Source organism: Ictidomys tridecemlineatus, chromosome 8 (genome assembly GCF_052094955.1).
Source record: "Ictidomys tridecemlineatus isolate mIctTri1 chromosome 8, mIctTri1.hap1, whole genome shotgun sequence".
Classification (NCBI taxonomy): Eukaryota; Metazoa; Chordata; class Mammalia; order Rodentia; family Sciuridae; genus Ictidomys; species Ictidomys tridecemlineatus.
This window is the reverse complement of record NC_135484.1, coordinates 54,876,593-54,897,724: the sequence shown is the minus strand read 5'-3', so window position 1 is coordinate 54,897,724 and position 21,132 is coordinate 54,876,593. Positions and strand designations below refer to the sequence as shown.

At 35.9% G+C, this 21,132-nt stretch overlaps 1 protein-coding gene across 5 annotated transcripts in view; it reads left to right on the top strand.

Annotated features, from left to right (window-relative positions):
- The window catches only part of Afg1l (AFG1 like ATPase), a 203,010-nt gene that overhangs the window by 81,057 nt on the left and 100,821 nt on the right, over positions 1–21,132 (top strand). For all 5 annotated transcript variants that reach the window (XM_078019531.1, XM_005330144.5, XM_040283168.2 and 2 more), the window contains one exon: positions 7,644–7,743. In XM_078019531.1, coding sequence (XP_077875657.1) covers positions 7,644–7,743 — 100 coding nt within the window. The remainder of the gene's footprint in view (positions 1–7,643; positions 7,744–21,132) is intronic.

Below are 21,132 nucleotides of genomic sequence, written 5' to 3'. Positions count from 1 at the left end.
TTTTTATACTAATATAAATTATATATACACTTATATTTTTATTGAGGAAGGAGCTCATGAAGGTAAAAGTTCCTAGAGTTTCCCTAAAGTCATAATGCCCCCTGATAATGAAGTCCTAACAAAAACTTACCCTTGCCCTGAGTGTTCTCCAGTGCGTTCAGATTTCAAAAGGGTGACTTGTTTTTGGGACAAAGGAATCAAAAGTAACTATCAGGATATTAATGTTCAAAATGGGCCCAGTTTTCCATAGAAGTACAGGGAAGATTAAGGGTTTTTCAATTACATATTAGGTATGAGGGAGATCCATGGGAGACAGGCCCTTAAAACATTGCTTGCTAGCAGAGAGAAAGCAGAGGTGATGGAGGTGTCTGTTTTGCCTGTGCCATCCAGACTTGGCTTGATATTCTTTCACTTGTTTACTCTTTCATCCAGATTACCTTAAAGAACCTTATTCCATATCACCAGACTCTGTCTGTCCCATAGCTAAATGGACTAGGCCTGGACATTGGTCTATTCATAGTTTGTCCATAAGCTTGTCAGCAAGCTTGGACTTCTGTGGTGTGGCCTGGGGAATGGTCCAGTTATATCTTCTTTTTCATAAATTTGAGCTAATTAGAACATAGGGAAGTTCCTGTTTAGTAATGAGACAGGAACAAAGAGACATAGAAAGAAACCGAATCACATTAAGGGAAGGAGACTAGTGCTGCCTGGACAGCTGCAGAGCTCTCCAGAGCATCTCCAATCCTAACCCTGTCCTCTGCTCTAGTTCCCATGATGTGCCAATAGTGCTGTCCCCACCTGGGAGCCTCTTAGGCCTTTAGCTGGTTCTCATGTGCCTATTTCTTGCAAACAGAATTTTGATGAGAACTGAATTCTTCACTTGTATTTTGCTCCTATTTCTATGTCACAGGGATTTCCTTCTGATCTGTAAAAGATAGTATAAACATTGGTAAGAAGTATTGTGAGGAAATGTCATCTTCCTTAATATAAAATCTGTTGCATCAGGAGAACTAAAGCCCAAGTCAGATCTTAAGGGAAAGAGGCTAGCGCTGCCTTGACAACTGTGGACTCTGCAGAGCTCCCCATATTTTTCCTTCTTTCTTTTTTCTTTTATTTTGTACCAGAATTGAATTCAGGGGCATTCAACTACTGAGCCACATCCCCAGCCCTATTTTGTATTCTCTTTAGAGACAGGGGTCTCACTGAGTTGCTTAGAACTTTGCTTTTGTTCAGGCTGGCTTTGAACTCACAATCCTCCTACCTCAACCTCCTGAGCTACTGGGATTACAGGCATGTCCACTGCACCCAGCAAAGCTCCCTCTATTTCTGATGCAACAGATTTTATATTAATAAGGGTGACATTTCCTTACCATACTTCTTACCAATGTTTATGCTACCTTTTACAGAATATAGGAAATCCCTGTGAACTAAGCCTAAGAATAGCAAAGATGAGGCACGCTTTTGGCTGTAAGTTAACAGAACAGGCAAGGGCTTATACTCAAAAGGGCTTATACTCTAAGCGGGGAATATGTTAGATAGTGTTTTTTCTCTCGCTCAAATGCTATTTTTTTCTCTGACCTTATCTTCCATATGTTCAGCCCTACTCATTGCTCCCTATTGTTCCCAGTCCTATTTTCTTCATAGGTGGGAACCACAGTTAATAGTTGGATGTTATATCAAATACTTCTTTCCCAGAAGGGCTGGAGACAAAATATGCAGAGATAACAAAACAAGACTAAATACAAATTGATTCCTTCTATTCAATCCCCAATTTTAGTGTAGCATTCTAGTGTGTTAGAATTGACCACATGGGAGATCCTCCCTTGAGCACGATTGACCTTGATATCCTAGAATGAAAAATGCTGATAGCTTGGCTTTTTTTTTTTTTAATCTCCTATATAATTCCAAACTTGAATTTTGTATGCCTGGTCATGGCTGTGATGCTAGAAGCCTGACCTTGTGTTCTTCTCCCTGTTGCTTCAGGGAAAAATCTAGCTTGGGTAACTCCTGGTTCTTCAGGGTGCAAGGTGCATATTCAGTGTGCCATAACAATAGCAAATAAGTTAAAAGATTCATTACTTCTATATCCTGGTCAGGGAGGGTACCATGAAGAACCAAGAGGTGGGGGAAGAGGGGGCAAGTGAGAGTGAACATGGTTACTAGAAGTATATAGGGGAGTGAAATGGGGGTTGTGTTTAAGTTTGAGGGCAAAAGTCTGAATGGTCATACAAAGCAAGGAGCTGGGTTTGGGAAACCCACTCTTTTGTTTGGGGTGGGGTAGATATGGAGTCTTCCTATGCTGCCCAGGCTGGTCCTGAACTATTGGGCTCAAGTAATCCTCCCTCCTCAACCTCCCACATAGCTGGGACTACAGGTCCCACCCATGCTCAGCTTAGCCCAGTTTTCTAGACAGGAGAAATACTTGCAGTAAACCTCTGGCCACAGGCTTGAGCTGTTTGTGTGTGGTATTCTAATGCCCAGCAGCAACCTTTGTTTTATCCTGTTATACTCCCACATAGCTAGTAAGAATAGCTACATCACTTCTTCACATCTTTGCTTAGTTATCTCCTTCTTAATGAGACCTATTTTTTTTTCTTTTTTTTTGGTACAGGGATTGAACCCAGGAGTGCTTAACTACTGAGCCATATCCTGGCTCTTTTTATATTTTACTTAGAGATAGGGCCTCATTAAGTTGCTTAGGGCCATCCAGGCACAGTGGCGCACACCTATAATCCCAGTGGCTCAGGAGGCTGAAGCAGGAGGATCATGAGTTGAAAGCCAGCCTTAGCAAAAGTAAGGCGCTAAGCAACTCAGTGAGATTCTGTCTCTAAATAGAATACAAAATGGGGTTGGGGATGTGGCTCAGTGGTTGAGTGACTCTGAGTTTAATCTCCAATACCTCCACCAAAAAAATTGCTTAGGGCCTTGAACCTGTAATCTTTTGTCTCAGCCTCCTGAGCCACTGGGATTACAGATGTAGGCCAAGCCACCTGAATAATAAAGCTTATGCTAAAACCCTATTTAAAATTGAAGTTTGTGCCAAGTGCAGTGGTGCATGCCCTTATCCCAGGTATTCAGGAGACTGAGGCAGGAGGATCGCCAAGTTCAAGGTGAGCCTGAGCAACTTAGCAAGACCCATGTCTCAAAATAAAATATAAAAAGGGCTGGGGATGTAGTGCAGTGGTAGAGCTCCTTTACCCACCTCTGCACTTCTGAAGCTCTTTACCCTCCTTTTCTCCCATGACACTTATCACCTTCTAACACATAATTTGCTTATTATGTTTATTGTTTATCTATATTCTTCTGCAGAGTAGAAACTTGAATGTATGGATCTTTATTATATTAACTGATGTATCTTAAGTGTCTAGAATAGTACCTGTGAATGAAGGAATAGATTCTAATAAATGAATCCTAGGACCAAATAATAACTATTGAAGTAATAGCCTTATGTGAGTTAATTAATATTAAGTCCCACTCCCCTTGCTTATTATAGTGTTTATCAAGCAAAATCAGCATTTACAGAACCCAAGATATGCTACAAATTTAACCTACATTTTTCCTGTCAACATTCTGAATTATCTGAACATTTTTTATCTAACAGTAGATAAAAAATGATAATTCATTGTTTTAATTTATATTCATTTAGGTAATTTAATAACTAGTTAAATTAATCTTTCATGAACTGTTTGAGATATTTCCCATTTATTTATTGGAATGTACATTTCATCTATTACGTATATTCTTTCTATTTTTTTTTATGTGTGTAGTGCTGGAGAGATTGAACCCAGGACCTCATGCATGCCAGGCACATGCTCTACTACTGAGCTATACCCCCAACCCCTATTATTCTATGTATATTCTATACATATTCTATAATATATATATTCAGTAATGTATTCTAAATATTAGCTAGTGTTTAGTGAATGCTTTCTATGTGCCTACTAATTACTGTCCTGTGCTATGTGTTATTTCATTACAGCTAACATTCTATACAACTAGAAATAATTAATATAAAATTATATCAGCATACATACTATATAGGTAATGATAATAGGTAATAGTTAATATTTCTTGAAAGTTTAATATGTATCTGATTACAATTTTGTAAGGTAGGTATTATTATTGCTTTCATTATTTTGATGAGGAAATGAAATTGAGGGTTCGAGAGGTTAATTTGACCATGGTCACATACCTGGTAACCAATTGTTTAAATCCACCATTAGTACTCTTACTAGTATTAGTTATATTTTTCCTTTGTATTAAAAAATCTTATATTATGTCTTTAAATATATAGACTGAGTGGGATTTTGGTAGATTTTCTAATGAATAGAACCTGAAAATTATCCTTAAGCCTATTAAACCTAGTACAATACTTGCTGATATATTAGAAAAGATTTTTAGGTGCTTTATTCTTGGCAACAGTATGTCTATAATCACCATTTTACATTTAAAATGGAATCATATTAGTGGTCTTGATTTTTAGCCAATTATTATTAGCCTTATGTGAGTTAATTAATATAATACTTATTTTACTAGGGAGAGGAATGAGAATTACTGCAGCTTAAAAACAAGGATATATATTCTTTTATTGTGCTCTTTAATTTAAGGAATTTTTAAGATCATGTTTTGGTTTGCATTTGGATTACATTTGCAGAATGTATTCTTCATTAGCTTTATCGTCTTTTCTAAGTGTGGTGTTTCAGTTTTGCCTATGGTATGACATGCACTATTCTTCGGTTGAGAAATGTGTCTACAGAGTTGTTTTTTATGTGTTTTAGTTGCAGAAATAAAATAATAGCTTGTGCTCAAAGTTTTCTTTAGGATCTTTATTATGTTCTCTTTGAATATTTATGTTACTTGTTAAACCATTTATAATTTCGAAGGTATCAGAATATTGAGGGAAACTGATTTTTTTTTTTAAAAATTATGTCTTTGTGTTTCTTTTTAGGAAAACTGAATAGATGTTTTACTAATATGGTCCAAAAACATTCTGATGAGAAGAATACATGCAAAATTCTCCTCTATAAGCTATCAATATCATTTAAAAAATAGTTTTAACTATTTTATAAAGCAGGAAAGCTATTAAAAACTGCTAATAAAAATAGTGCTTATTTTTGTGCTAATACTAATTACTGATAATGCATGCTTATGTTTGTCACTCATTACATGGCACTGTACCAATCAGTGGATGACTGAGACTCAAGCACTTACACATGTAAATTAAGCATTAGTTTTTTTTTTCTTTTTTACTTAAGTGAGTCATAATGGAAAGCAACTCTAGGTCATAAAAAAATCTCTTCTCTTTAATGCTAATGAAATGTCTCCACTCTCTATTAGCAGACTACCCTTATTGGTAATCTGTAGCCTTCTCTTTTGTTCCTGGTGGTAATGAAATGCTGGGTGCTGAAAACGCCAGCTCTCCAAGAATGTGGGGCCAATTGTCTTCTGTTCACTTATACTGTAAAATTACTGTTCCCCAGCAAAGCTGAACAAGTGCAGGGACAAGATCAAAAGAGTATACATTGGCACTCAGCTACACCAAGTGACTCCTGCCTTATTAATTAGTCATAGCTTCTCCAAGTTTATTTACTCAGACAGGGCAAAGACATCCAGCAATATAAAAACAACAAAGTATAACTTGATCACAGCTTTTTACTATTTGCTTTTTTTAATTTTCAGCTTAAACCTTTGCACTGTGTTATAAGCTAAATGTCCTTTCACTTTTCTGAATCTTGGGGCACAAAGACTCCTTTTGATTTTTTTCTAAAACTGTGGTGTAGTCAAATTACTGTTTTTATTCTCTAAAATTGAGTAACCGTCAATTGATTTTTTTTTTTTAAGTGAATGTACTGGGAATCCAATTTTAAAAGTGCAGTTGCTACTAAAATTTGCAAGCCTGTTCTCTCCTCTCATCAGCAATGCCACTGGTGTTTAAGCATTTGAAAAGAACCTTCTCAGTGTTTTTGCGGGAGCAAAATTTGACAATGATCCTAAGCTCCAAATTAAATAATATCAGTCCCATTTTCCTTTTTGTTTAAATCACTTTTTTGAAGTTCCTGAAGTCTTTCAAATTTAAGAACTCTTCAATATTTTAGTAATATGTTTTCACTATTTAGCCTGAGACAGAATTTTTTAAAACATTTTTTTTTTAGTTGTTGATAGACCTTTATTTTATTTATTTATATGCGGTACTGAGAATTGAACCCAGTGCCTCACGTATGCCAGGGAAGTGCGCTACTGCTGAGCCCCAGCCCCAGCCCCAGCCCCAGAAAAATATTTTTGTACATCTCACAGTCATGGTTTTGTTTGGTTTAGTTTAGGTGGGAAAGAAATTACTAAACTTTTGAATAAGTTATCAACAATAAGGAGAAAAGTAATGTAGACCTGTGCAACCCAGGATGATACTAGTTGTGTTACAACTGTTTAGTTGGTAACTTTTAGTATTTAGTTGATCAAATTGAAAGAATTCCACTAGCTTCTATGTCCCCTAACAGGGTTTTAAAATAGTATTGTAATATATTTAGTGAGTATATATAAAGCAAGTTTTATTGAGACTATTGAATAATAATGTGCTATTAAAGAAAGATCAAAACATTTTTACACTGAGGATCTAAAACACAAGTTATATACTTAGGGGAAGTTACAGTGATTAATATCTGCCTTTATTATACATTTGTTTTTAAATTCATCTTTCCTTTTTAATTGTTATATGTCTTTGTGAATTTTAAAAGCTGTTTAAAATAAAGTTATCATTAAGCTAACTTTTTAATTGTGAATTTAAAAAATAATTTTAGAAAAAAACAATAGTTATATTTCTTTGTAACCTAGCTTAGATAGGAGAGTTTTATCTGCATTATACATTTCTAGTTTTGTCAGGAGTCATATTTTTAAAGCACTGTATTAACCGTTCTTGAAAGGGCTTTTTTTGGTAGAAGGAATATTTGTGTTTTCGAAGGTTAGCAGAGGCTGGCTGTGCTGGAAGTGACTGCAGTGCCTTTTGATTATTCATGGACAGTAATAGAAGGCACTTAAAAAGAACAATGAAATTGCTTATTTTTGTGATGGGCCATCTGTTGAATTGTTTTGTGCAACAATTGCACAATAGTATCTATGTCATATCATTCTATTTTCAACAGCAGCTGATTGTGTCTCACTGGCTACTTGTCCTTATTTCTAAAGTCCCATGACCATTTAAAGTCACCTTTCCAGGGACCTTTGCCAGAAAGGTATTAGAAATCACAGCCTGGGCATTTTATTATTATTTTTCTCTTTTTTCACTCTTTCTCTCCTTTTTTGGGGGGTAGGGTGAGTGGCAGCAGGAGGGGAGTGTTGGTCGTATTCTAATTAGACTTCCTAAATGTTTAAGGACAATTATCCATGCTTTCCACCTGTAGTTCTATAAAAGAAGTTAACATAGAACCATTTGATAATTTGTGTTGAAATGATAGGCTTGCAAAGAAGGAAGAGTCAAGTTTAAAAGACTTATATAATCTTTCATGCTTTTAATTATCTACTTTTTTCCTCACGATGATAATTAGAATTTTTTTCTTGGAATTCACTTCCATCTTAAAAAAATGAACCATTAGCAAATTTGTTAGAGCAGAAGTGAAATTAAAATAAAACAAATGTGTTGTTGTCCATAGGTCACTGACATTGCTGATGCCATGATTTTGAAACAGCTTTTTGAAAATCTGTTCAAAAATGGGGTCGTCGTTGTGGCAACATCTAACAGACCACCGGAAGGTAAAAAAAAAAAAAAAATTATGCTAGTCTCATCCAATTATGTAGAAACTAACAAGCTTTTAAAAATCCATAATTTTGTACTAATTTTATTTTGTTAATAAATTTGATGACAGTGCTTATCATTAGTTTTATAATTGGCTTAATCTGAAAAATCAGTCTGTATTTATGTTTGAAAAATGTTTGTATTCTAAGCAAGCTAAATCTGGGTGACCTCTCGTGTTGAATAGACTTATTTTTTTCCTATTATATATGTCATATGTACATTAAAAAAAATACAAACCTTTCTAATTGTTTTTTATGGGCCATAAAAGAAACTCAGTGAAATGAAAGTTGAAAATCCTAAATGAATTTTAGAAAAAGGTGAAGTTTGATTGTATGAGTAGTTTTTAATACTTCATTTCTGTGTGCACTGATTTTCTTGTGTGTGTGTAGTGCTGGGCCTCAATGGGGCCTGTGCATTCTAGGCAAGTACTCTACCATTGAACTATACCCCCAGCCCAATTTATTATTTCTTAAAAGACATTTGTACCTTATTAGGAAAATATTTAAGATAAAATATATGCAATAATTAGACAAAAACAAGTTTAAAAATCTTGTCTCTTTCAGCCCATCATATGGTCAGTTAAGGGTCTAAGGAACAAAAACTAATGTTATGTGAGAGACTTAGCATTAATATCTTTTCTACCTGGAATGTTCTTCCCCCAGATATCTGCTAGGCTGATATCTTACCTCCTTCAAGTTTTTGCTCAAAATTTATTTTGCCAGTGCTCTCTGGACTTCTCTCCCTATTTGAATCTAAAAGTCCTTTTTTTCCTGATACTGCTTCCTCTTATCTGGCTTTGTATTTTTCCTGTGCATTAGGGACCAATTTTATAATTTATTTACTATATTTTTGGTTTATTGCCTGTCCCCTTCCAGGATTCATAAACTTTATGAGGATAGACATTTTTATCTCTTCATTTGGAAGTATTCTAAGCACTTATAATAGTACTTCACATGTAGATGAATTTCAGTAAATAATCTTAGAGTGAATGAATGTTTTAAAAGGATCTCTCTGGTTTCAGTATAGAGAATAGACTGTGGAGTTGAGGTCTCAAGGTTGAAAGTAAGGAGACCATTTAAAAGACCATTGCAAGCCCTCCCTGGTCTCTTTCCTACCCCCATCCTGAGGTTCAGATCTCCACTGAGGGGTCAGTGAAGCCCTTCTTCCCCTCATTCATTAACACTGGTTTTTTCTATTCGAATGTGCCAGACCAGGATCTATGTGTCCAGAGACAAAGCAAAGGTTAGGACCGGTCTCCAACCTTACCCTGCCACTCCTTCTTACACCCTGGGAGTATTTTTTCTGCCCCTACTTTCCACCTTGTTCCATCAAGACTTTCTCAGTTGTTCTTTATTTTTACCTACCCCTTCATTCTTGCTGTTTGTACATGTGATGCATTCAAAGTATCTGTTGGAAATGAGATGTCTAGAACTACAGAAAATAGACAGTTCCCAAGATTGGCAGGGTGGGGAGGGGGAAGACTATTGCAGCAGTCCTCAGGGGAGATGATGGAAAATGGTGAAAACTGTTCAGATTCTGGGTATATTTTAGATGAAGTCAGCAGGATTTACTGATGGAATGGATGTAGGCAATGGAAAAACAAAGAGGAATCAAGAATTGATAAAAAAAAAAAAATAAGCCAGTTCCCCCAAAACCAAAGGTCATATGTTCTCTCTGATATGTGGATGCTCATCCACAACAAGTCAGGGTAGGTAGGGACAGGAAGAGTAGTAGTTCATTGGATTAGACAAAGGGGAATGAAGGGAAGGGAGGAGAGATGGGAACAGGAAAGACAGTAGAATGAATTGGACATAACTTTCCTATGTTCATATATGTATACATGACAATTCCACATCATTTATAACCACAAGAATGTGATCCTATTAGAATAAATTATACTCCATGTATGTATAATATGTCAAAATATACTCTGTTGTCATGTATATCTAAAAAAGATCAAAATTTAAAAAAAGAATCAACCAAAGCTTTTGGGTTGAGCAATTGGAAGGAGAAGTTGACATGAACTGAGATGGGGACAACTACAGGAAAAGCAGATTTGGGTGGGATGATGGAAGTAGGGGTTTCTATAATAACGAGACAGATGTCTATGAGATTTTGAGTTTTATTGGAAAGATTTATACCAGAAACATAAATTTGGTATTCATCAGTCTTAAAGGAGATTGGAGAGTGGAACTGGTAATGTAGGAGGTGAACAAGAGTATTTCAAGTGAGGAAAAGAAAGGTAACACAAAAAGGATGCTGTTAAATGCTGCTGCAAGGTTAAAGTAAGATTGAGAATTGACCTTTGGAATTGGTAAAATGGAATTCATTGGTGGACCTCAAAAGAGCCATATAATAGTATGAGCTTAAAAAAAGAACTGTGCCTAATAAAAAATAAATTAAATTAAATTAAAAAAAAGTACTGTGCCACATTGGTGACTGACATATCAAGATCTTACTGTGAAGCTGCTGTTAGACTAGGTGTCTCTTATTCTATGTGTAGTTGATTTCTTTTTCTTCTGATGTGATATATAGCATTCTTATGTTGTACTACTATTAAAAACCCTCCATGATACTTGTCCACACTGTCCAAGTTTAAGCCAGGGCAGTGAGCTCCTTAACGTTAGATGATCTATTTAGGTGGGAGTGAGGGCTGCCTCTATCTATTCTAGCTAACATGTTGATATAAGTGTCATTGGTGTTATCTTTAGGCATTGAGTGAAAAAGCTATGCTCATAAATAGCAAGCTGCTAGAACAATCTTGGAAGACCTTTAGCAAAGAATAATGAAAGAAAATTGCACTTGACTGCTTAGTAGTGCAGAATGGCAAACTGAGGAAAGACAACACAAGATGTTAAGGAACATTTTGGAGCTTATAATTTTGTAGGAATGAATACAGTTCCTGGTGGTGGGCAGGAATCTTGCTGCAGCTGCCCTTCTGGAGAAGCCTGAAAAGTTTGAGATGTAAAATCTTTAAAGTTGGATATTAGTCAACTTAGAGAAAGCCTTTTTTAAATAAACCATAGAAGGGATGCTTGTTATACACCATGTTAATTAGCCACAGCAGACAATCATCGTACATAGCTTAATATTTTAATGTAAAGAAGATTGCATCTCTATATATGTTTTTTTTCACCCATGAAATATACGTGTGTATGTGTATGTGTGTATGAGTACACACTCACATAATTTAATGGGTGAAGAAAAAGACTCAGGGAGTATGGATATCAAGAAAAGGAGAGGGCTGGGGTTGTAGCTCAGTGGTAGAGCACTTGCCTTGCATGCGTGAGGCACTGGATTCAATCCTCAGCACCACATAAATAAATAAAGTTGTAGAAATCATCTACAACTTAAAAAAAAAAGAAGAAAAGAAAAAAGAAAAGGAGAAACGATATGCACAATGATATGTACATTCTACTTTCATGTGTGACTAATTAGATCAAATAAAAAATAAAAACAAATAAATAAAAAAGAGAAGCAGAAATGATTGGATGAATAATGAATCCGTGATCACATATTGCCAGGGACTGGGACAGGGGGAGGTGTTTGACTACAAATGAGCAGCAAGAGAGAAAAAAGTTAATTTTATTCTGTGTAAATTTTTAAAAAAATCACATGGCTAGTGAGTGACAAAACAGAACCCAGTTTTGTAACTCTTATAACACAATCCTTAGCACCACATATAAATAAATAAATAAATAAATAAATAAATAAATAAATAGTATTGTGTCCATCTACAACTAAAATATTATTTTGTATCCAACCAGACACAGTGATGCAAATCTGAAATCCTGGCAGCTTGGGAGGCTCATGCAGGAGGATTGTGAGTTTAAACCCAGCCTTAGCAACTTAGGAAGGCCCTAAGCAACTTAGTGACCCCTTGTCTCAAAATAAAATATAAAAAAATGGCTGGGGATGTGGCTCAGTGTTAAGTACCCTGAGTTTAATCTTTGGCACCAAAAAAAAAAAAAAAAAGAAGTATCCAGTTTTTTCTTAAGATGGTAGCTTTTGCCACATCATTGTTTATAGCAGCACAATTCACAATAGCTAAATTGTGGAACCAACCTAGATGCCCTTCAGTAGATGAATGGATAAAAAAAAAGTGGCATTTATACACAATGGAATATTACTCAGCAATAAAAGAGAGTAAAATAATGGCAGTTGCAGGCAAATGGATGGAGTTGGAGAAAATAATGCTAAGTGAAGTTAGCCAATCCCCCCCCCCCAAAAAAAAATGCTGAATGTTTTTTCTGATATAAGGAGGCTGATTCATAGTCTAGTAGGGAGGGAAGGAGAGCATTGGAGGAATAGAAGAACTCTAGATAGGGCAGAGGGGTGGGAGGGGAAGGGATGGAACATGGGGTTAGAAATGATGGTGGAATGTGATGGTCATCATTATCTAAAGTTTTAAGTTTTTTCATATGAAAAATTATTCTCTATAGTGTAAAATGAATTATAATGCAATCCACTGTCATATATAAATTTTTAAAAATTAGTTAAAAAAGATGGTAGCTTTTGATCCCAGACCCCAGACAGTTTTCTTTTATAAAAAATAGAACTTACTGGGCATGGAGGCATATGCCTGTAATTTCAGCAACTTGGGAAGCTAAGCAGGAGAATCATAAGTTCAAGGGTAGCCTCAGCAATTTAACAAGACCCTGTCTCAAGATAAAAAGGACTTGGAATGTAGCTCAGTGGTAAAGCACCACTGTTTTAATCTCCAATACTCCTGCAGCCCCCCAAGTAGAACTTATTCTTAGACTGCTATAATAGCTGGAGAAAGAAACTTCCTAGCAGAGAGGTGAGACAAAGTAAATGGCCAGAGAAAGAGGGTATAGTCTTTTGGAGAAGCCAAAAAGGTAGCTAGTATGGCTGGAGAGTGATGGGGAGCAGGATTCAGGGTAGTACAGAAAAAATCTTGAGGGGTAGGAGTTAAACCTTATTTTTTTAAAATATATTTTTAGTTTTTTGGTGATGTGGATTACAATCATATCCTAATCTCATATCAGCTAATAATTTAATTGTTAATTTACAGACAAATTAATTATTGATTTTAACATAAAATGATGAGTAACATTTAGTAAATAACTTAGTTTTAATAGAATATAATTGATAAGAGCAACAACAGAATTTTGGAACCTAGGAGAGTAAATAGCTGTGGAATAGAGTAGTCTGGGAAAGTTGTGTTGAAGAAAAGAAAGAAAAGAAGTAAGACTTGGGGCAGAAGGGGTAAGCACCAAAGAGGATTTATTGTATATCGTTATTTTTCCTTGTCTCATCCTCCAATTCATACCTTGCTTGGATCCTAGCCTTATTGTCCTCTGATGATGTATTGATAAAACCCAAAAGTGGGGCTGCAGTTGTGGCTCACTGGTAGAGCACTTGCCTGGCATGTGTGAGACCCTGGGTTTAATCCTCAGCATCACATATAAATAAATAAATAAATAAATAAATAAATAAATAATCTATTGACAACTAAAATTTTAAAAAACATTTATTTATTTATTCTAATTTGTTATACATGACTGCAGAATGCATTTCAATTCATAGTACACATATAGATCATAGTACACAATTTTTCATGTCTCTGGTTGTACACAAAGTAGAGTCATACCATTCATATCTTTATACATGTACTTAGAGTAATGATATACATCTCATTCCACCATCTTTTCAACTCACATGCCTCCTCTCTTCTACTCCCTCCCCTTTGCCCTATATAAAGTTCGTTTATTACTCCCATGCTACCCCCACCCCATCCCCCATCCCCATTATGGATCAGCATCCACATATCAGAGAAAATGTTTGGCATTTGGTTTTTTGGAATTGGCTAACTTCATTTAGCATTATCTTCTTCAACTCCATCCATTTTCCTGAAATGCCATGATTTTATTCTTTTTAATGCTGAAGATTATTCCCTTATGTATCTATAACACAGTTTCTTTACCCGTTCATCCACTGAAGGACATCTAGGTTGGTTCCACAGTTTAACTATTGTGAATTGTGGTACTATAAACATTGATGTGGCTGTGTCCCTGTAGTATGCTGATTTTATGTCCTTTGGGTATATACCAAGGAGTGGTGGGATAGCTGGGTCAAATGGTGGTTCTATTCCAAGTTTTCCAAGTAATCTCTATACTGCTTTCCAGATTGGCTGCACCAATTTGCATTCCCACCAGCAATGTAAGAGTGTGCCTTTTCCCCTACATCCTCGCCAATACTTATTGTTGGTTGTATTCTTAATAATTGCCATTCTGACTGGAGTGAGATGAAATCTGAGAGTAGTTTTGATTTGCATTTCTCTAATTACTAGAGATGTTGAATATTTTTTCATATATTTGTTGATTGATTATATATATTCTTGATTTTTAATATTTTATTAATTGATGATGGACCTTTATTTATTTATATGTGGTGCCTCACACATGCTAGGCAAGCACTTTACCACTGAGCCACATCCTTAGCCCCTGATTGTATGTCTTAATAAGAGAAGTGTCTGTTTAGTTCTTTGGCCCATTTATTGATTGGGTTATTTGTTTTTTTGGTGTTAAGTTTTTTGAGTATCCTGGAGATTAAGCTCTATCTGAGGTGCGTGTGGTAAAGATTTTCCTCCCATTTTGTAGGCTCTCTATTCACCTCATTGATTGTTTATTTTGCTGAGAAGAAGCGTTTTAGTTTGAATCCATCCCATTTATTGGTTCTTGATTTTAGTTCTTGCTCTATAGGAGTATTTTAAGGAAGTCAGGGCCTAATCCAACATGATGAAGATTTGGGCTTACTTTTTCTTCTATTAGGCATAGGGTCTAATTTCTAGGTCCTTGATCCACTTTGAGTTGAGTTTTGTGGATAGTGAGAGAGAAGGGCTTAATTTCATTTTACTGCATGTGGATTTCTAGTTTTCCTAGCACCCCTTGTTGAAGAGGCTATCTTTTCTCCAATATATGTTTTTCACACCTTTGTCTAATATAAGATAATTATAATTTTGTAGGTTAGTCCTCTATTCTGTACCATTGGTCTACCAGTCTGTTTTGGTGCCAATACCATGCTGTTTTTGTTACTGTTGCTCTGTAGTATAGTTTAAGGTTTGGTATTGTGATGCCACCAGCTTCACTCTTCTTGCTAAGGATTACTTTGTCTATTTTGGGTGTCTTATTTTTTCAGATGAATTTCATAATTGCTTTTTCTATTTCTATGAGGAATGTCTTTGGGATTCTGATTAGGATTGCATTAAATATGTTTAGTGCTTGTGATTGTATGATCATTTTGAGAATATTAATTCTGCCTATCCAAGAACAAGGAAGATCTTTCCGTCTTCTAAGGTCTTCTTTAATTACTATCTTTAGTGTTCTGTAGTTTTCATTGTAGGTCTTTTACCTCTTTCATTAAGTTGATTCCCAAGTATTTTATTTTATTTTATTTTTTTGAGGCTATTGTAAATGGGGTACTTTTTCTTGTTTCTCTTTCAGAGGATTTGTCACTGATGTAAAGAAATGCCTTTGATTTATGGGTGTCGATTTTATATCCTGCTACTTTTCTGAATTCATTTATTAGTTCTAGAAGTTTTCTGGTAGAATTTTTTGCATCTTCTAGGTATGTAATTTTGTCCTAGGCAAATAGCAATAGTTTGAGTTCTGCTTTTCCTATTGTAAGGCACCGGCGAAGCGTCGGAGGAAGAGACCACCAAGAGACTGACTTCATGCAATAAGCAGAAGGGGATTTATTGGTCCAGCACACTGGGGCTCTGTGCTCACTCAAGAAGGGAGAGCAGCCCAGAGCCCAGAGCAGGGGTTGAACAATGCTTAAGTCCACTTTTTAGGGAGGGCGGGGGCTTTGTATACATCACAGTCTCCTTTAACAAATCACCTTACACCTCGGGAAAATCAAACAATAATTCTTAGACTTGATTAGTACATTCATTGGTGGGAACAGGGCGGGCTGGAGTCATAGGTCTTTCCTAAGGAGGGGGTTACATTTAAACTGATTGGTTTGGGCCCTGTATGCCTACGTGACAAGCTGCACAGGGTCCTAGGCTATAAATCAACTAAATGGCCAGTAGGGCATTGTCTTAACTGCCTCAGGAATTTAACCCAGGCTTTGCAGTTTAGAAGCAGCTTAGAAACTTTACAATGCCTGGTCTTTTACACTTTAACTTCAATTTTACTCTTACACTATCTGTATCCTTTTAATTTCTTTCATCTGTTTAATTGCTCTGGCTAGAGTTTCAAGAGCTATGTTAAGCAAAAAGTGTTGAAAGAGGGCATCCCTGTCTTGTTCCAGTTATTAGAGGAAATGCTAAAAAAACCCCAGAAGTATCAGCTTATGATCATTATTTTAGTTTTATCTTCCTGGTTTTTTGGTTTGTAAGGATTTTCCTTGCCGAAGTCTGGCTGGGCACAAATCACCAAGTCGCCACAAAGCACTTGTATGTTCAAACAGGAAACTTTATTGCCCGAACTCCACCTGCACTCCACACACACTCCCCCAGAACTCTCCCAGCTCTCCACCGGGCTCCACGCCAACCCTCCCGGACCCCTGGAGAACTCAACGGGAACTCCAAAGTAGTGGGCGCCCAAGGCACCAAGAGCCACCCTTTTGCTAGACAGTAAAGGTCTATATACAATTGAATACACAGCTTAACATAACCATCATCATCTCAATGGCTCGCTGGTGCCACCTCTCAACCACTCCCTTCTGGCAAAATGCCATGCGTTATCCCGACTGAGCTATGGCCCTCAACATTTCCTTACCATCTTTCAAGTTCAAAATATACTTAATATACTTTATTTTTTAATTTTTTAAAAAATCTTTTTCAGTTGCAGATGGACACAATACCTTTATTTTACTATTTTTATATGGTGCTCAGGATCGAACCCAGAACCCCACACATGCTAAGCAAGCACCTCTACCGCTGAGCCACAACCCCAGCCCCCTTAATATACTTTAAACAACACTGCAAATCTCTTGTAGTGGTATTATCTTATATTTTATAGAATAATCTGGTTAAGACTCTTGAGGCAGAGAAGATCGTGGATCAGATCCATAGGAATGGAGCACTAAATATAATTATTAAAAAGTGGAAGAACAGCATCCTTTTAACACATGATCTACCAGAACAAAGAGAAGTATGTTTTAGGAAGTTTCTGTTTGTGTTCTTTAAAAATAAGGAAAAGACACTTTGTGTAACAGAAGATCTAGAATGAAAGTAGACAATAGATTGAGCTGAAAACCTATCTACTAAAGATCATTGGAAGTAAAAGAAAGCTAAATGAAATAAGAAGATATTAAATTAATTAAAATTAAATCAGCATTTGAAGTGCTAAGCTATACAATTAAAACTAGAGGAAGTGAAATAATGATTCAGGAAAACTAACTTAAGAAACTTTTCCAGAATACAAGAGTAAAATGGTGAAAAGATAAATAAATCCCCTTGGGGAGTAGGAACTTACAGTGCATTTATACAAGAGAAATATTTGAAATGAGAAAAATTGATCAAAATGGTAAATTGAGTATATCTATCTATCTATCTATTCATTTATTATAGTGGCAATTGAATGAACTCAGGACTGCTTTACCATTGAGCTACATCCACCAGGCCTTTTTATTTTTTTATTTTGAGGCCAAGTCTTGCTATATTGCCTCTTGAGTCACTGGGATTTTAGGAATGTGCCTCCTTGCCCAGCTAAATTGGGCATAAATCATAATTTTGTCCTTGGTTTATAGATACTGAGTGGTAATGTCATCTTCTGTGGCTATGATAACTAGGGGCATATGCAATCAAGTATTTTAGAATTTAAAATATGCCTTTTTGCCAAATCATACATTGGAGAAAAGATAGCCTCTTCAACGAATCATGCTGGGAAAATGAAAATCCATATTCAACAAATTGAAATTAAACCCATATCTCTCACCATGCACAAAACTCAACTCTAAGTGGATCAAAGAAAAACTTTGGAATTAAACCAGAGACACTGCATCTATTAGAAGAAAAAGTAGGCCCAAATCTCCATCATGCCGGATTAGGCCCTAACTTCCTTAGTAAGACTCCTATAGCGCAAGAACTAAAATCAAGAATCAATAAATGGGATGGATTCAAACTAAAAAGTGTCTTCTCTGCAAAAGAAACAATTAGTGAGGTGAATAGAGAGCCTACAGAATGGGAGCAAGTTTTGACTACACACACATCAGGGTACAGCACTAATCTCTAGGCTATATAAAGAACCCAAAAAAACATAACACCAAAAAGAAAACAAAAAACCAAAAAACAAATAACCCAATCAATAAATGGACCAAGGAAATGAATAGACACTTCTCTGAAGAAGATATATAATCCATCAAGAAATATATGAAAAGATGTTCATCATCTCTAGTAATTAGAGAAATGCAGATCAAACTACTCTCGGATTTCATCTCACTCCAGTCAGAATGGCAGTTATTAATAATACAACCAACAATAAGTATTGGCGAGGATGTGGGGGAAAAGGCACACTCATACATTGCTGGTGGGACTGTAGATTGGTGCAACAATCTGGAAAGCAGTATGGAGATTCCTTGAAAAACTTGGAATGGAACCACCATTTGACCCAGCTATCTCACTCCTTGGTCTATACCCAAAGGACTTAAAATCAGCATACTACAGGGACACAGCCACATCAATGTTTATAGCAGCACAGTTCACAATAGCTAAACTGTGGAACCAACCTAGATGTCCTTCTATGGATGAGTGGATATAGAAACTGGGGTATATATACACAATGGAATATTACTCAGCAATAAAAGAGAATAAAATCATGGCATTTGCAGTTAAATGGATGGAGTTGGAGAATATAATGCTAAGTGAAGTTAGCCAATCCCCCAAAACCAAATGCCAAATGTTTTCTCACATATAATGTGGCAGATTCATAGTAGGGTTGGGAGCATGGGAGGATTAGATGAACTCTAGATAGGGCAGAAGGGTGGGAGGGGAAGGGAGAGAGACAAAAGAGAAAAGGTGGTGGAATGAGATGGACATCATTACTCTAAGTACATGTATAAAGACACAAATGGTGTGAATATAATTTGTATACAACCAGAAATATGAAAAATTGTGCTCCATATGTATAATATGAATTGTAATGCATTCTACTGTCATATATAACAAATTGGAATAAAAAATAAATACATTTAAAAAATAGAATAGAGAGGAAATGACACAAGAAAAGAAAACAGAGCCTTGGGAATTTGTGAACAGCTTTCCATTATATTTGTAATTAGAATCCCAGAAGGCAAGGAGAAAGACAATGGGGGAAAATTTGAAAAAATTGAAAAAAAAAAATAATGACTGAAACATTTTCTTTCTTTCATTTCTTTCTTTTTTTTTTCTTTCTTTCTTTCTTTTTTTGATTTATTTTTTTAGTTTTAGTTGAACATAATATGTTTATTTTATTTATTTATTTTTATGTGGTGCTGAAAATTGAACCCAGGGCCTTGCATGTGCTAGGTGAGCACTCTACCGCTTAGCCACAACCCCAGCCCTGACTGAAACATTTTTAAATCTGAGGGGAAACATAAATTTATAAGTTCAAAAACCTTGGGAACTTATTTAAGCAGAATAAATACTAGAAAACCTTTTCTAGAGTAGTGAAATTGCTACAAACCTAAGGATAAGAGAAAATCAAGATGGCAGCCAGAGGAAAATAAAACACATTAAATATAGAAGAACCATTATTAGGATCTCGTGACTTCCACTAGAAACTGTGGAAATGAGAAACAGTGCAACAACATCTTTAAAATGTAGGGGAGATAACTGTCAACCTAGAACTGTATATCCAGCAAAAACTTTCAGGAATGAAAACAATGCACTCTTAGATAAAAGAAAACTAAGAGGATATCACCATCTGTCATGTACTACAAGAGATTCTAAAACAATTTTTTAGGTGGAAGGGAAATAATATTGGATGGCATCCTGGGTCCTGAAGAAAACAAGAGCATCAGAATTGGTAGCTATGGGGGATTGTGGTTATAGCACAGTGGCAGAGTGCTTGCCTAGCATGTGTGAGGTATTGCGTTTGACCTTCAGCACCACATAAAAATAAATAAATAAAATAAAGGTATTGTGTCAATAAATAAATAAATAAATAAGAATTCTTAGCTATGGGGTTTCTCGATTGTTTTACATAATTTTACAATTGCTTTTCTAATATTTTACATAAATTAAAACATTCTTTTGTAGAGTTTATAATGTATATGGATATGAGACATATGATACTAATAGCATAAAAGGGAAGTTTGATGGACCTACATGGATATACTGTTTCTACATTTCTTTGAAGTGGTATAATAATTCCAAGTAGAGTACAAAAAGTTAAGGATGTGTGGGCTGAGTATATACCTCAGTGGTAGATCACTTGCCTTATATATGGGTAGACCCGGGTTTAATCTTCAGCAACACACAGACACGTAATACACAAGCACACATACAAATACAAAAGTTAAGAATGTATGTTGCCCTTATAGAACAACAATTAAAATTAAGTCTGATAGATTAAATTCAAAAGGAATTTTAAGGGGGCTGGGGATGTGGCTCAAGCGGTAGCGCGCTCGCGTGGCATGCGTGCGGCCCGGGTTCGATCCTCAGCACCACATACAAACAAAGATGTTGTGTCTGCCGAAAACTAAGAAAAATAAATATTAAAAAAAAAAAAGGAATTTTAAGATATATTCAAGTAATTAAAAAGGGGGGCAGGGGCAGGAAAAGAAAAAAGCACAGGACAAATAGAAAATACATAACAAAATAATAGATGTAACTATTCATTGTTGTGAACTAAACATACCAATAAAAAGGTAAAGATTTTCAAATATATTAAAAAAACCAAGAAATATACTTTAAACAGAAAGAAAGATATAGATTGAATGTAATTGAATGTAGAAAGATGTGGCATACAAACAGTAATGATACAAAGGCTGAGTGGGTTTATTAATATCAGATTAAATAGACTTGAGGAAAAGCTGGGCTTTTCCTTTACAGTGAAGATGAATTCTGAGGTAGAAGGGAGGTCAGGTGTCTTGGCTGGCTTCCCGAAGTAGCAGAGGAGTGGGACTATGAAGTCACAGTGTGGTCTCAGCTGTAGAGATGGTCTTGTGTGACTGCTAATGGGCAGGTATTGGTCAGTAATGATAAATGGGCAGTTGTCTCCTCTGTTTGCCCTACACCTAAACTGGACCTCGGGTGCCCCCAGACAATGCTGTGCAAGGCTCAGCTTTTCTCTCCTCAGTAGTAGGCTTGTATTCTTGACTTCCAGGCCATGGAGCTGAAGTTTGTTTCCTACAGAAAGGTATTATAGGTGTTTTGTGGAAGACAGTTTTGGTCC